The 16,651-nt window shown below is 40.5% G+C and overlaps 1 protein-coding gene across 4 annotated transcripts in view; it reads left to right on the forward strand.

Annotated features, from left to right (window-relative positions):
- Nucleotides 1-16,651, forward strand: part of LOC137137169 (chloride channel protein 1-like) — a 35,521-nt gene that overhangs the window by 5,195 nt on the left and 13,675 nt on the right. For 3 of the 4 annotated variants that reach the window (XR_010915695.1, XM_067523141.1, XM_067523225.1), the window contains exons 2-14: nucleotides 888-1,194; nucleotides 1,285-1,416; nucleotides 1,678-1,806; nucleotides 3,219-3,352; nucleotides 3,461-3,538; nucleotides 3,687-3,765; nucleotides 3,994-4,119; nucleotides 7,077-7,161; nucleotides 7,573-7,674; nucleotides 7,880-7,964; nucleotides 9,931-10,086; nucleotides 14,215-14,284; nucleotides 15,646-15,756. Coding sequence is in view for 3 of the 4 variants with exons in the window: in XM_067523141.1 (XP_067379242.1) it covers nucleotides 888-1,194; nucleotides 1,285-1,416; nucleotides 1,678-1,806; nucleotides 3,219-3,352; nucleotides 3,461-3,538; nucleotides 3,687-3,765; nucleotides 3,994-4,119; nucleotides 7,077-7,161; nucleotides 7,573-7,674; nucleotides 7,880-7,964; nucleotides 9,931-10,086; nucleotides 14,215-14,284; nucleotides 15,646-15,756 (1,594 nt within the window). In the remaining variant the exon portion in view is untranslated. The remainder of the gene's footprint in view (nucleotides 1-887; nucleotides 1,195-1,284; nucleotides 1,417-1,677; nucleotides 1,807-3,218; nucleotides 3,353-3,460; nucleotides 3,539-3,686; nucleotides 3,766-3,993; nucleotides 4,120-7,076; nucleotides 7,162-7,572; nucleotides 7,675-7,879; nucleotides 7,965-9,930; nucleotides 10,087-14,214; nucleotides 14,285-15,645; nucleotides 15,757-16,651) is intronic. The other variant, XM_067523315.1, reaches the window with a different exon arrangement.

Genomic DNA, 16,651 nt, shown 5'->3' on the forward strand with positions numbered 1-16,651 from the left:
ACAAAATTCTACTAGTCTACTCGTTAACCAATACTTTCAAATGATTTCACAAATTGAATATTTATGGTTTGGTGACCTCTAGTGTCCCTGCCTGATGTGTTCCCCCCCCCCTTTAGGGTCCGTGTTGTTTGCATAACTTGTGCTACATTTAAACTGCATTTTACAGAGTGTATCACTGGAGTTGCCAGTAATAATAATAATAATAATAATAATAATAATAATAATAATAATAATAAGCCAGTATAAGGAAAACCATTCAAAAGCATCACAAACTACATTGTCATCATATCCAAAATTATATAGTTGAGTCAACACGCTGAAATATTTTCTGTAGAAACAAAACATTATCGTCATCATCATAAAGGGATGATTTATTGCGCTGCTGTTGTATTACACTGCATCCCGTGTACGTTTTAGCTTAATTTTAATCGTACTTAATCGTAAAAAAGCCAGCTGGATGTGTGTGGGACGTGTGTGAGCGTTTTTCCATTGGAAGATACAGAGGAAACAAATGTGAGAGGGCTTTTCCTACTGAAGTGTTGGAGATTCTTGTGTTAGAGGGAGTAAAAAGGGGGGCTGAAAATTAATGGGTTCCCCAGGTGTCCCGGGCAGTTTTCATGGAGGCTGTCCAGAGGTGATAAATCGAGAGGCAGAGCCTATGTTTCCACGTGTTGTTTGGGTCAACACGTGGTTCTGTCTATTTTTATCCCCAGAACCACGGAATCCTTCCTTGCCCGGGTGTCAGAAGGGATCTCTCACTCCACATTCCCCCTTAATCCAGAACCACCTGCACATGTTAATGTGTCCCAATAAATTCTACTTAGTACTTTATTTTGTTTTTTTCTGTACCACTTGATTAATGGATTGGTTTACTGATTGATTGTCAGCTCTATGGCGAATACCAAGAGCACCAAGGAGGATCCGGCAGACGGGAGGCCACACGCCTGCTGACAGAGAGACAGATCAAGAAGCATGGCGATCATCACCGCAGCCATGGCAGGACGCGACATGGCCGCCGTAGCCTTGGTCAGAATGGCTATCACAGTCGACATGGGCATCACAGCTTTTACAGCAGGCAACGGAATAGGCGTCAGTCTGCCATTAACATGGAGGCAGAGGCTGCCGATGAGCAAACAGCTGAACACGACCTTAAGTCCTCTATAAAGAAGAAACGCTCCTACTCCAAGTGCAGAGGTGAGCAGTCCTCAGGAAAGATCGGAATCTAAGTAAATAGATACCTTATTACCTCCTTCTGTGAGCTTTTGTGGGATTTGGTTTTGTCAGACTGCATAGCACGGGTGCAGCAATTCCTTGTGACCAGGCTGGGAGAAGACTGGATCTTCCTTGTTCTGTTGGGCATCACAATGGCTCTGGTTAGCTGGACAATGGACTATGCAAGTGCAAAGAGCCTTCAAGGTAGGAAAACGTACCCTGCAATGCACCACAAATTACCAATAGAGTAAATAAAATATTATTTTAATTTTTTGGGATTTTTGTGGCTTGTTTCATTGCTTCCTTCTTTTATGTCTACATTGTGTTCACTCTCTTCAACCTATACTAAACTGCTATTGATCCTTTTTTTTTTCAATTTCTGCTCCTCTTTTTCTATTCCTTTATCATCTCCTCTTTTTCTTTCTTTCTTTCTTTCTTTCTTTCTCCATCCCCTCCCCTTTTTAGCCTATAAATGGATTCATGGGGAGCTGAGGGGGAACATCCCCCTGCAGTACCTGGCCTGGGTTTCATATCCCCTGATCTTCATCCTTTTCTCCTCCATCTTCTGTCACCTGGTTTCCCCTCAAGCTATTGGTCTGTACCCCCTTGCTCCTCATGACCGTTCTCATGTCTCACTTTTTTCATTTGACTTGTAGTCTATTGTTTTTCAAATGATTGCTTTAAATCTCATTTATTTATTATGTAATACTCATTTAAAGTTTGGGATTCAAGAATTTGGCCTTGGAATTTTAAAGAGGGATATTGTTAACAGACCTTTAGTAACATGCTTAAGAACATCTTGGCTACTAAAAGGCAATGGTGCAGTGTGTTGGGTGGACCTCAAAACCTCTAGGGGGGTTCAGGGGGCATCAGTATTACCACTAGCAGAAGCCACAAATGTCACACACTGGTATTATCCATCTCATTCCTCCTTAAGAGAAAATTATATATGTAAACATATCCTCCCATACAGCAGACTGAAACAACACTGGTGGATCCTTCGACTGTGTCCTGGCTTGTTCCTTCATATTTTCAAGACTGACAGAGAGCAGCACTCATCTGAATCTTTTTTCTCCTTTAGGAAAACGTTAGGGTTTTTCTGTGCCTGCTTCAGCCTAATTCTGAAATACTGAATGGTAAACACATGCTCCAAACTATGACTACTGGACAAAAGGGGTTGCATTTTTTTTTTTTTGTTCCACTCCTAGTTAGGGTTATACTAGTTAGTTAATACCTGAATCTAGCACTAAATGTTATAATTTGTGTACCAAACATGTTCAAGTTATAAATAAAACATTTTAACAGGCAGGTGATGTGAGATCAGACACACTATGGTGGACTGTAGTTCCAACACAAATGCTCAGCAGAGTGATCCGTGTAAAGGATCTTTGTTTTATGTATAGCAGCAGAATGCTGAAGTCATTTGTCCACTAGCTTGCAGAGAGCACACACATACATCTGCAAATGGCTTCACTTTATTATTACTTCACTATAAAACATAACGTTAAAAATCTTAAAATTTATTAGGAGAACCGTAAATATATTTTTGGGTTTTCAGAAAGTAAGGCTGCACGGTATATATGTTTTTTCAGCATTATGCAATATTCTGTTCGCACAATGTGCAAGTAATTATTTCATAAACAAAAAGGGCCGCGGTTTCTTGGTGAGTTAACAAATGTATTAAACTTTTTTTTTTTTTTTTTTTATTCCCTCAAAATCATTTCAGAAGAGAAGTTGCAGTGCTTACCTGTTTGTGTTTGGTGTGCTAAAATCATTTGCATAGCCATTGAACGTACGCATCTTTTCAGTAACCTGTAATTTGAATTTATTCAATTGCAACTAAAGAGAGTAAATGTGAGTGACGTTAATGCAAATAGCACATTTTTTTAATCGTGCAGCCCTATTAGATCAGGTTTTCTACGTTACTCCCACAAGCCTTACACTGATTTGTATTTTTATTCCCCCCAGTTTCCTGGTATTTAACATATGTTCGTCTCCTGTCTCAGGTTCTGGCATCCCAGAGTTAAAGACCATCCTGAGAGGTGTGGTGCTAAAGGAATATTTGACTCTCAAGGCCTTTATTGCCAAAGTCATTGGTCTGACTGCTGCCCTTGGGAGCGGCATGCCTGTAGGCAAAGAGGTTGTTGAACCTCGATAGACGGAGGTTTTAATCCAAATAACATTTTCATATAGAACTGACAGTTTATGTACTGACCATTTTAATGTTTTTCTTTCCTCCTTCACACAGGGACCGTTCGTTCACATTGCCAGTATATGTGCTGCAGTCCTCAGCAGGTTTATGTACTTCTTTTCAGGAGTTTATCAGGTAAGCGGACGCCAGGGAACATTTACAGTCACGTATTCTGTTTGTCTTATGAAAAATGTAAACTGCATTGTACAGCATGATTTTCCTCTCCGCTTTTGCCCCTTGTCTCAATCTTGTCTCTTCATTCTCCGCCTCTCTGGATCAGTAGAATCCATATTGTTATACAGACATCCTGACAGTGGGCTGTGCTGTTGGGGTGGGCTGCTGCTTTGGTACTCCCCTTGGAGGTATACATTTTATTTTACTGCTTTCTTTTTTTTTTTTTTTTGGCTTGTGTTCTTACAGAAGTTGTGTATAATAGCTACTGTAGGTGTTTTATATTAGATATTTACAATATTTCAACACAGGCATCTGAAATTTTAGGTTCTGTTCAAAATCTTTGAATCCAAAAGCTAATGTCATTGGGTTCTGTCTGTTTGGTTACTGATTGTTTTCCCTTTTCCCTACTACACCAGGTGTTCTCTTCAGCATAGAGGTAACATCCACATACTTTGCTGTGAGAAACTACTGGAGAGGCTACTTTGCTGCTACATTTAGCGCCTTCATATTCAGAGTGTTATCCGTTTTCAACAAAGACGCAGGTATGGATTGGAGAATTTAGCAAGGTGTCAACAACCATTATAAATTCTGCTTGTATTTGTATGAGGGACAATAGGGAATATAATCTCTCTCTCTCTTTATGAGGCATGCACTCAGTTTAAGAGGCAAATTGTCATTTCTATTAGTTAACACCTGACGTAATGTATCCACTACAGGCACAACATTCATTTTTCCACTAGATGGTGTCCTCCCCCCAGCATGTAGCAGCAGGATGTTTTACTACTTGAACCAGGTTACTAAAGTATCTGAAAAGAATATTAAATTGAGTCCTGGAAATATATTCACTTTCACTTACTGCAATATAAGGAGGTTGAACAGTACTGCAGTGCTACTCTTATTTAAAACCTACAGCTGGTGTTGCTTTAAACTAAAGAAAGGAACTTTCTTTTTCCTGAGTTTGGCTCCGTCATGTGTGGTTGCCAATTCCCCGGACTGAAAACCTAAATGCCCCACCCCCCCCATTTCTACAAACAATACCCAATAATGACGAAGTAAAAGAAGTTTGTTTGAAATCTTTGCAAATTTCTTAAAAGCGAAAACATCACATGTACATAAGTATACATGACACTCAAAATTGAGCTCTGGTGCATCCTGTTTCCACTATTCATCCAGGTGTTTCTACAACTTGATTGGAGTCCACCTGTGGGAAATTCAGTTGATTGGACATGATTTGGAAAAGCATACACCTGTCTATATCAGGTCCCACAGTTAACAATGCACTTCAGAGCTCAAACCAAGCTGTGAAGTCCAAGGAATTGTCTGTAGACGTCAGATAGTATCGAGGCACAGATCTGGGGAAGGGTACAGAAAAATGTCTGCAGCATTGAAGGTCCCAATGAGCACAGTGGCCTCCATCATCTGTAAATGGAAGAAGGTTAGAACCACCAGAACTCTTCCTAGAGCTGGTCGGCCAAGCTGAGCGATCGAGAGAGAAGGGCCTTAGTTAGGGAGGTGACCAAGAACCTGATGGTCACTCTGAAAGAGCTACAGTGTTTCTCTGTGGAGAGAGGAGAACCTTCCAGAAGAACAACCCTCTCTGCAGCATTCCACCAATCAGCATGTGGTAGAGTGGCCAGATGGAAACCCCTCCTAAGAAAGACACATGACAGCCTGCCTGAAGGACTCTCAGACCATGAGAAACTAAAGTCTATTATCTGATGAGACAAAGATTGAGCTCTTTGGTGCCAAGTGTCATGTCTAGAGGAAACCAGGCACCGCTCACCACCTGCCCAATACCATCCCTGCAATAAAGCCTGGTGGCAGCATCATGCTGTGGGGATGTTTTTCAGTGGCAGGAACTGGGAGATTAGTCAGGATCGAGGGAAAGAGACTTTTAACAGGACAAGGACCCTAAGCACACAACCAAGAAAACAAAGGAGTGGCTATGTGACAACTCTGCGAATGTCCTTGAGTGGTCGAGCCTGAGCCCAAACTTGAACCCGGTTAAACATCTCTGGAGAGATCTGAAAATGGCTGTGCACCGACGCTCCCCATCCAACCTGATGGAGCTTGAGAGGTACTGCAGAGAAGAATGAGAGAAACTGCCCCAAAATGGGTGCATCAAGCTTGTAGCATCATACGCAAAGACTTGAGGCTGTAATTGGTGCTAAGGGTGATTTTATACGTTTGCAAAGATTTTAAATGTCTTTTAAATTGTCATTATGGGATATGGTTTGTAGAACTTTGAGGAAAATAATGAATTGAATCCATTTTGAAATAGGGCTGTAACATAACAAAATGTAGAAAAAGTTGAGCGCTGGGAAAACTTTTTGGATACTTACTAAACATTCTTCTTCATATCCAACCCAAAGCAAACATGGCATCATCACCCTGCTTCTATGCTCACTGTACAAAATGCTTGAAGTCATCATACCTTTAGGATGACAAGATGCAAGATGCAATAGGTACATATGTGTTATATAAAGGAAGATGCACATTAATAAAACTGTCAGTGAAAAGATAGTTGCTTTCTTAGAAAAACACAACATTTTAAACAAATACCTGAAAGTCAGTTTCAGGTAGCACCACAGCACAGAGTCTCCACTGCTGAAAACATAAAAATAACAGCTTCTTAGTGTCAGCAGAGTCTGGATATCATGCCAGTTAAATTTAGCTGTTTTGATATCGTTGACCATCCCATACTCTTGAAATATGCCCAATGTTGTAGGCATCCAGGGCAAGGTTTACATTACAGATCAGTATTTGTTACATTAAGAAATGTTTCGTCATCTCCTGCTGTTTTTTCCAGGGGACTATAACAACGCTCATGAGGTTTATGCTACTGTCACAGTTCATGCTACTGCTGGGATTCATTTTTAGAAAACAAGAAATCCCTACTTTTCCTCTTTAGGAGTAATCTTCAAGTCTCTGTTAGATTTCACAAACACATCTATTCTGTAACAGCTTCCTCTATAGCTTCCAAAGTTTCCTTCTCTCTCTGGTTCATTTCCACCTGTTTAGATAATGGCAACACTTGAATATGGTTGAATTGAAGAGAATGTCTTTTTAAACCACTGCATGGACACACACATTTGTCACCTCCTCATCCCGAATACTAAATTTAGACCTTCATTTCTAATCTGTTACTTTTCTCTTCGCCATGTTTAATGTCAATTTAGAGCTGACAGAGCCTTTTTCATTGCTGTTCACACAGAGATAATGTCCCTTCTCTTGCTTTTTTGGCCCCATGAAATATTGACATACGTGCTTTAATTCGTCTATTACAGCAAACTACTTTTGAACTTTTTTCAGAAGTTTACATTTATCTCTGTAAAGCCTTTCTGTGAGTGTCTGTTATTTTTAAATGTGCTATTTAAATGAATTTGACTTGACTTGTTGTAAGACTAAATCCTAAATGCCAATCAAAGGATCACCAGAGGGAAAATGTTCTTTATGAATTCAACTTCCTGATTTTTATTTTATTTTTTTCTTCCTCCAGTAACGATCACAGCTCTGTTTAGGACAAACTTTCGCATGGATTTCCCCTTTGACCTGCAGGAGCTGCCTGCATTTGCAATCATTGGGTGAGTGACTGGAAAACTGAAGCAAACAGGTGTCACATAGTGTGTCAGCACTGATGTTGATTTCCTGATGAATGAGATGGAAATTGTTAATAAGTCAAACACTAATGGAAAAAATTGCATTAGAGAAATAGAGAATCCAATTCATTAGTCCAACATTTACTTCCGATGTGAAATGGAGGACAGAAAGACGTGACAGTTGACAAACTTTTTGTCTCCCCTATGTCATATCCATATGTCGTTCCAAAACACAGAATACAATGAATATGCTTAAAGTAAATTTGTAGCAGTGAAACAGTGAGGTAAAAGCCTAAATACTTAGTGTTTCGGGCCTTTCCTGATAGTTTTAGTAGGCACAGTGTTTTTGATTCACAAGATACTTTGCCACTTTCTAAACACTGTTTGTTTGTGCAGAATCTCTTGTGGTTTCCTGGGGGCGTTCTTTGTCTATCTTAACAGACAAGTGGTCCTGTTTATGAGACGACCCAATGCCATGACCCGCTTCCTGACCAAACGGTGAGTCGCCGTGCAGGCGTTTGCCCCGTTAGTAGCCACCCATTTACTTTGCTCCGTACAAGTACCGCTCTCTAGGTACAGTACGTTGTTGTTGTATGTCTAGCACACAGGTACAATTAGGATTTGCTTATTTTAGATAATTACCTATGCTTTACTAATTAGCAAAGCTTTTGTGACTTCCTTTTTTCTTTGTTTGCACTCCCAGGCGGCTGGTTTTTCCTGCCGTGGTAACGCTGATTATCGCCACCTTGACCTTCCCACCCGGGTTTGGACAGTTCATGGCAGGAGAGGTCAGAGCCAATGTCTTGTCATCCCTCATGTTGCTTATAGAAGCAAAGGAGAATACAGGGCATGTAAATGGTTTTATATCTGCATGTGATGCTGACAGCAACAGATGGAACAAACAAACAAACAGCAGAAAGCAGGCAGCTGTATGTGATTTACATGTTTCTCTACCAGGCAAGAATTTTACTCAGAAATACACCTGTTTCAGAAAGACACAGAACAAGGACATGTCTGGGTCTAAGCACTATGCGCATTGGGGAGCGGGATGGATGGAAGTTCATACTTTTCTGTGCTCTCTTAGTGCCACAGGCACGTAGAAGAAGCACCAAGAGTTAATGCAGTTCAAATTTACAGATTCATTTCTGCACAGACTGCCCAAAGACACCTTAATGTTTTTAATGATTGGATTAATGATTGGTGTCCATTTAAATGGAATCTAAAGTCCTTTCAGCCTTGTATGCTATGCGTGCAAATGGCATTTTAAGGGGAAATGTAAGCCAGCCATTCCACACTGGCTATGTTTAGTTTAAGAAAAGTGTAACAATAGTTTAATTCTTTAAAACCATAGTGTGTTCCCCAGTATCAGGGGTCATATGTGCAATCGTTAGAAATCCTAACTTTTTCTATTACGCTGTAAACATACTGAAAACATGTCGTGTATGTATGTTTTGGCCGTTTGAAGATATTGATTGTGCTGATCCAAAGAGCCCAAACGACAACAAAATGTGCAACTGTCCAAAGACGTCGTCTGCACTGTTGTCAATTGTTCACCTACCTACAGCTTAGAGCTAATCAAGTGTCTCACAGATGCTCAGAATAGACCACTTAGCAAGTGTGAACTGGTTGTATTTGTGTGTGCTACTGTGTATGCTGTTGTAAGTGCATGTGTATCAGCCTGTTCATATGTCAGTCAGCAACACCCCAACATGTTTTTTTGTCCCCGCTATGCATGTCTTTCACACCCTCATTGTCCAACTGTCATGCCTTTTGGACAAACTCATAGCCGAGAAGTGAAGTCATATCTAAATTTGGATCCTTGTATTTGAGAAGGTATAAACTGCAGTGTGTATTGGATCCTTGGAATTGAACCTTACTGGATGTAGTGAATAAAATCCTTCAAAATCAACCCGATCACATAGTGCAGAGTGACAGAAGCAGCAACACAGTGAGAGGAGATTAAATGCTGCATGGGTTGTGAACCAGATATGAACCCGCAACTTGACAAAGGCACAGGAAAGCATGTTAATAAATCCAGCTCTGTCGAGGCCCACGGGAGCCTTGTACAGAGATCCTCAGCATTTCCACTCGCACACCAAGCCATGAATTTCAGAGCCTTGATCGAACTCTTAAGTGAAGCAGGAAGTAGACAAATTGAAACGGCAGTGCTGTTGTTTTTACCCTTCGCAGCGGTGCTACGCAGACGAGGGAGGCGCTGCGGCTTGTGCCTGTGAGCGAATTCAGATGCATCTATGTAAATGTGGAGCCGAATGGTTGAAATAAATTATTCAGTCATGACTCATCTAAGGAGAATGAGTCATTGGACATGGCCACCCATACCCGTCTTCTCCCAGCTTTCCGGATGATTTCGTGCCTGTTTATGCCACTTGACTTTTTTCCCCTCTTTACATTTTTTTCTCCTTTCTTATTTGGTCTTCTTTTTTTTAACATTTCCTCCTTCGGTAAACTTCACCCTTCCCACCCAATATCTCCTTCCATCTCCAACCTCCTGTATTTGATTTTTTTTTATTTTCTACCTCCCCCTCTCCTAATCTTGCTTCCACCTTTCATCTGCTCCTCTTACTTACTTTATACATCCTCACTTTTCTATCCTTTCACCTCAGATTCACCCTCTTACTTCATCACTTCCTCCTTCTTTAATTCTCTTACTGTTGTCATTCCTTGCACCCTTTCTCCTTTACTGTTAATTTAATTTACTCTCTCCTCATTTACTTTTTCATTACTGTTCTCCAGCTGATGCCCAGGGAGTGTATCAACTCTCTGTTCGATAACTTTACCTGGACGAAGATTTCGGGATCGCCTCTTCCGGTTGGCCTGGGCCGCTCTGCTGCTTGGCTGCACCCGGATGTCAGCGTGTTTGTCATCCTGCTGCTCTTCTTCATCATGAAGGTTTGTATGTTGGGCATTTGCAGGATTGGACACGTGTTTCTGTACAGGTCAGTGTTTGTCATTGTTTTTGTGTAACAGTGTTTACTTGGTTGGTGTATTTGCATGTTTGTAAATCTGTGTGCACCTGTCAGAGTGTGTGTGCATGCTTGACTCCACCTGTATTATCATCCTCCTCCTCTTCCTCATTAGAGGCATTTGTTGCAGGTCACTCATGTTGTTTTTTGTTGACAAGGACGCGCGCGTGTGTGTGTGTGTGTGTGTGTGTGTGTGTGTGTGCGCGCGCGCGCCTTTGTCCTTTGTTTTTCCTCTACACAGAACTGGCTTGTGTTTTCTGTAAAGCAGCTACACACACATTCTTGAGATTTAGCATTCTCACGGTCTTCTCAGTTGTTTACATAAATATTTTATGAACAGAGTCATGTGCGTAAATTTGGTATAGGTGCTGGGTTGACTGTGAATCAGCAAAATGTTATCTGAAAACTGTAAAGAAAAACTTCACAGAAATGGACAAATGATTAATACCACACCATAAACAATTCTAATAAACTTTGATAAATAAATCACAAGCTGCATACATGAAGGAGAATCCTGATAAGTAGAATTTATCATATTTGTGAAGGTGAATCTTCAATAGGAAACAGATTCAGATCAATCGTGCAGTGTAATGATGTTTTAAAAGACTTTAGAGAGCTTTTACAAATATTATAGATTAATATAATTAAAAGTTTAATGCCATAAAATAGCTGTACTCATGCTAAAGATGCATAACCTGCGATCATTGCATGGTCTTGTAACGTCTGAGGCCACTTTTAAAGACCATTCTGAAGTGCAGACATTGCTCCTGGTTGAGTGTCATAAGAATCCAGCTAATGTCAGAGTAGAGAATTTTACACTAAGACTGGATCAGTTGCATCTGAACCAAAACCTGGAGTGATCGAAATGGAAAGAACACTATAGAAGCACGTTGTGCCTTCAGTTAATAAGAAGCTATAATGAAGTAGCTAATAATAACAACTACTCTAGAAATAGAATAACCACCAAATTAAAGGTATCTGCCCGACTTTAGTCGTGACTGAACAAAGCTATGTTAGCAGCAAAGTGAATCCTCACCATATTTTAGCCTCACAGCATTTATACTGTAATACATTACATAGCTGACTTTCCAAATCATCATTAGCGTGTCTGCAGCTTCTAACTAAGACTCCAAAGCATGAACATATCATGGTTTTATCTTCTCCCCATTGGCAACCAGTCAAATTCAGGATCCATTTTAAGATTTTAACTTTTGTCTTTAAGGCACTGAAAGGTCTTGCTCCACCTTATTTACCCGACCTCCTAAAGCCACCTGGGCAATCTAGATCATTGCGCTTACAGGAGCAGAGTCCCTCACACACCAGATACAAGAGATGGGGTGACCATGCTTTCTCTGTTGTGGCACAGTCTTCCATTCCCACTGCGTCTGGCCCAAGATTTATTGCCTTTTAAATAAAACCTTTTTAAGAAGGTGTTTCATTTATTGGAGCAGTAAGACACCACATTTATTCATCTATTTAGGTTTTTCAGAGGACAGGGTTAGATGGAGGCACATGATTCACTGTGGCGACCCCTGTAATGGAACAGCCCAAAGGAAAAGACGCAGATTCATCTGTTTAGGTTTTTGGTGTGTGTCTCTGCTGTTATACAGTATTTTAATGGTACGTTTTGTATTTAGACTGGGTAGCCCAATTTTTTTATCGATGTATTAGTTATAAATTTGGTTGTTCGATTTTTATGTCCTATTCCACCTTCAAGCATTTATCTGTGGTTCTGTAGATTATTGTGTTTAATTACGTTTCTGCATTTTATGCATCTTAAAACTCGTATTTTTTACTGTAAAGCCTTTTGGTCAACGCGCTATATAAATAAACTTTGATTTGATTTCATACTGTTTTTGTTTTTCCAGTCTGCCCCCCCCCCTCCCCATTTGGAATACCTGAGTGACCTGGGGTTCCACTTTCAAGTGATTTATGTCTGTTTTAACAATGACCTCCATCCAATTTGGTGGCTGGTACAGAAAACTGCACCATGCTGTAGCTTCCTGTTTGGTCAAGTCTGAAGCTTCTCAAGAGCAGATAATGGTAAAAAAGTGAGGAACTGTAACACATAGTTCTCTTTATACCTATGTTTGCCCCTCAGTCTACTTAAAACCCACAACAAAGACATCTGATTGGCCACCTTTTTGGAATTTGAAATTTTCCTAAGTGTACTGCCAGTTTATAAAGATCTGCACAGATTCCAAAAACGATTATCATTAGTTCACCTCTGTACTCCTTAAAAAAATCCATTTGACTTTTAACTTCAGCCTGTTTTTATGCACTGTTTGAATCAAATTAGGCAGAAATGCCATGAATAATCCTATCAACAGTTTATTAAATCCTGTTTATGCGGCGGCGTACACTACATTAGTTATGTCATGGTGCTCCTCAGTAGATCAGATTGGCTCCCTGTAGTGAAAACCAAAGTCAACCTAAACTGAGAGCAGATGGGTGGTAAAAGTTACACACACACACACACACTCTTTATCTGCTCTTCTGTCACTTTCTCCTGCTGTCGGTCTGTCTGACACTCGAACACACTGAATCTGGATCTGCTTCCCAACTGTGTTCATTCAGCTCCGTGTCTGTTTCTTTTCCTTTTGTCCTACACACGATTCAGCTAGTCTTTTTCTTTTAGGTGCATTGTAATAAAGCATTCAATTTGACATGCTGTATTTAAGGATCTTTACAAACATGCAGTTCACTTTAAATCTAGAAGCAGTTTTGCAAAACTCAAACCCAGGGTTTATTTTTAGAAATCACACCCTTCGCTGTGCCACTTCACACTCTGTCTCCAAATTGTTCTTCATCAAACAGTGGAGCGAACGCTCAGTGTTTCAACTCCCATCTGTCTCTGGATTTGTGACACCGATGCAGCAGTGTGTGCTGAACGCTTGTGTCGGTTGTGGGCTGTGTGAATCTGCATGATAGTGTTTGACTGTCAGGATTAAAAAGAGAGGACGCAGTCCTCTCTGTCATCAGGATACCCTTCCATCCCATGAGGGACGTACTAATGAGTTTTTGTCTTGTACCACAGTGATTAAGTTCTCGATCAATGATGACAAACGATGTGTAGAATGGTAATCTGGACTGTTAAATGTTCCTTCCAAATCAAAGTGAAAAAGCTCAGCTTGTGAAGGGATCCTGGTGAAACACACTCAGCAGAACTAAGAGCTTGTGAAAGGTAATTGTTATTGCTTTTGAGCTCTTTACAGCCAACAACAAACCCTGTAATTAGGTGAGCTATTTTGAAGTTACTCCTGATGAATGCGGAAGCTGTTTGGAGACAAACAATTAAAGTGACATTTTGCTTTAATTTCCTCTGCAGGAGATTTTATACATGTGCCTTAATTTTTTTTTTTTTACCCTTTTAGTCCCACACAATTGTGCCTATATCTGCAAGCCACCCAGCACAGCTCCAGCACCATCCTCAATCAACAGCCTCCCAGCAGCAGCTGTTGATTAAGTGCCTTGCTCACCAACGCCCAAGGGTGATTGGGGAGCCCCCGCCCCCAGAGACACGCGGTTTTCAGATTCTCCACTTCTTCACCTCGTCAAGCCTTGATCAAATTTATTTATTTCCTTATTTAAATGCAGACACAGAGTCGAGATCTCAAAAGGGCACAAGGACTTTACATCCCTCTTGTTGCTATGCAACACAACATCTAGTAAGCAATGTAATTGGTGGTGGGGCGATGACCTGTAGTAACAAAAGAGATATTGATGACAGTAATAAATGAAAAAGAGAAAAATAGCTGGTGTGTTAGTGAGCAGTTCGACCATACTATGTTCAGGACACCAGGAAAAGGAAGTGGTTCAGATGTTTTAACTTTGTGAAGTGGAGTATGGATACAATTGAAATGAGAATGACTGTATGACTGGTGTTGCTGGCAAATGGAAAGGGATGAAGATGGGGTACACAAGAATAGCAGACAATGTAATAGCCCAAGCTGTCTACTGGTGTTTGATTCGAGGCTGCGCTGCTATTGTGCTCAAAGAACACAACGACACGAAGTCTCTTTTTCTGAATAGCGGCTTGTATCTTGTCCTGCAGTTCTGGATGTCTGCGGTGGCAACCACCATGCCCGTTCCATCTGGAGCCTTCATGCCTGTTTTTATATTGGGTAAGCAAAAAACACCCGTGACCTTCCACAACTTCTCCAAAAGCTTTGATTAATATAAAAGGTCTTTAAGCACCAGAGGCAAGTTTCCCAAGCCATTTTCTCCCACATCTATGCACTTTTCATGAAATCAATAACCTCTCAGAGCCTTTTCACATTAATGATGAATTTTGTTTTATGAAAAAGCCATTTTTTATTTTTTTTTTTAATTTTTTTGCTCCCAGGCCAATTTCTTCAAACTTTAGTAGTAAGAGCAGCGCCTCTGCAGTGTCAGCAGCAAAAACTACTTAAAATTTCCAACACACATCCACAAGTAGGTTTGACAACTAGCTTCATATCCTGAACCAGCCAGTGAAAACTCACTCACCCATTCTTCCCTTAGGCACGGTCAGCATTAGGTCGTCATTGTGTGATGTCAGGTCCATTTTTTGGGACGTGAATTTTTTGAACCTGTGCTCAAATATTTCAGGCGCGTTAGATGCGAATATTTGTGGTGCATTTAATTTGGATTACTGTTATTTTTTGCTAATTTTCACATGGTTTATTTGTGTCACGTTTAAAGATCTTAAAAATGACTTGTCGTGTAATATTAGTCCACCAGTCTCATCTGTTTTCAGTAGTGTTTCGACTCATTCTTGTCAGTGCTCTGAAGATAAATAGGTTCTATTATTGGCAGCGGAAATCATTATGTCCTGTAGAGTAATACATAAATTATACTGCTTAAACATCAGTTATGAAATGTTGTTTTTCGTCCTGTAGATATTTCATGATTTTATGTGTCCAAGGGTGTTAATTAAGTTTCATATTAGATATCAGTTTCTCAATATTTCTACCGACATTTTAGGAATCTGTGTCTATTTGCAGTAATTTTCAGTTCATCCCATGAACCAGTGCCAGTGCTTCCCTTTAAAATATTCCGCACTACCAGTCGTAAACATCTTCAGATGAATGCATCAGGCCCCAGAGATGGTGGGTCACATCGTAGTTGTGTGTTTCTGAAGTTTCGTACAGTATTATTACAAACTCTTTGAATGAACCCATTCTAAGGGCATCCTGCTAAATGAAAGCTCCAAAATCGCCATTTTTGAGCGCTTTGGTTTTCTTTGAATTTTTTAGTGACACTGGCAAAAACAGTGTCAACCTAAATACATTTCTGTACAAATACTTTTTTTATTTTTTTAAACCACCTTTCCACTATCTCGTCACTGTAGGCATTGCTGAGGTCCTTTTGCTCTATTCAAAAATGCACTTTAGAGTACGACGCGGGTTACAAATTATTGACAGCTAAATGCCTCTTTTTGTATTATTTCAAGCTGAAGCAGGAGTTTGAAAGGTAACCTTTTGCTTCTCTCTCCTCTTTCTAGGAGCCGCATTTGGCAGGCTGGTTGGGGAGGTCATGGCCACTCTGTTTCCTCATGGGATTGTGTTTGATGGCATCCTTTATCGCATCATCCCTGGAGGGTACGCAGTCATTGGTTAGTGTCACTTTTGTCCTCTTAGCATTTCCCCCTCTAAGTACTCACTTCGCAGTATCGCTGCAGCTTTACTTCCTTTTCCTCCAAGCTCAACATATGACTAGTTATTGATTGGGAAAGGCCAACATGCAGGGTGTAATATTAATAATCAGCAACCACCTGACACAGTCACATGCTGTTAATAAATAAAATGCTAATTAAATTGTTCACATTCGAACTAGTGTCGTATATTTTAGAACCTATATCATAAAGCTTGAGTGTCAAATTGTCTTCCCTTCCCCTGTGTCCTCCCCTTTGTCCTCCTTAAGTGTCACGCTCCTGCACCCTCAGGACCGGTCAAGATGGCCTCCTCCTTCTCTCCTGTCATTTCTTCTCCTCCAGCTTCTCCTCCACCCCTCCAGTCGGCCTCTTTGGCCCTCTAGTTGTCAACCTCTCCTCCTGTACGCTCCTCCTCACCTAATCCTTATCTCCCTGCCTTTGTCATTCTCTCCCTCCTCCTCTTATTTCTCCTTTCCATCAGAGCATGTGGGTGTTTGCCTCTGACAGTTGAATGTCAGTGTGGGTTCTATCTGCTGTCCTCACCTCAGCCACTGACCCAGAAACGTGGCCTTTCTTAGATTCCTAAACCTAGAAAGCCAATTCTTCATCTACCTCTTTTCTACCTCTTCTTCCCTTCTTAGAAATGTTCTTTGTCCATCTGTCTATTTATGCTCATCCTTCACAATAATCTAGTTTTGCTTTAGAACCCTTTCCTTTTCTTCCTGTCACTGCTTTCAACCTCCCCTCCCCTTTTATTAATTCTCTCCTGATTTCTCCTTTTTCAAAATTTCTATCCAGTGTCTTTTATTTATTTGTATTCTCCTTCCAATGATCTCCTGATTTCCCTTTCCTTGCA

The sequence above is a fragment of the Channa argus genome, chromosome 1 (assembly GCF_033026475.1).
Source record: "Channa argus isolate prfri chromosome 1, Channa argus male v1.0, whole genome shotgun sequence".
NCBI classification, from domain to species: domain Eukaryota; kingdom Metazoa; phylum Chordata; class Actinopteri; order Anabantiformes; family Channidae; genus Channa; species Channa argus.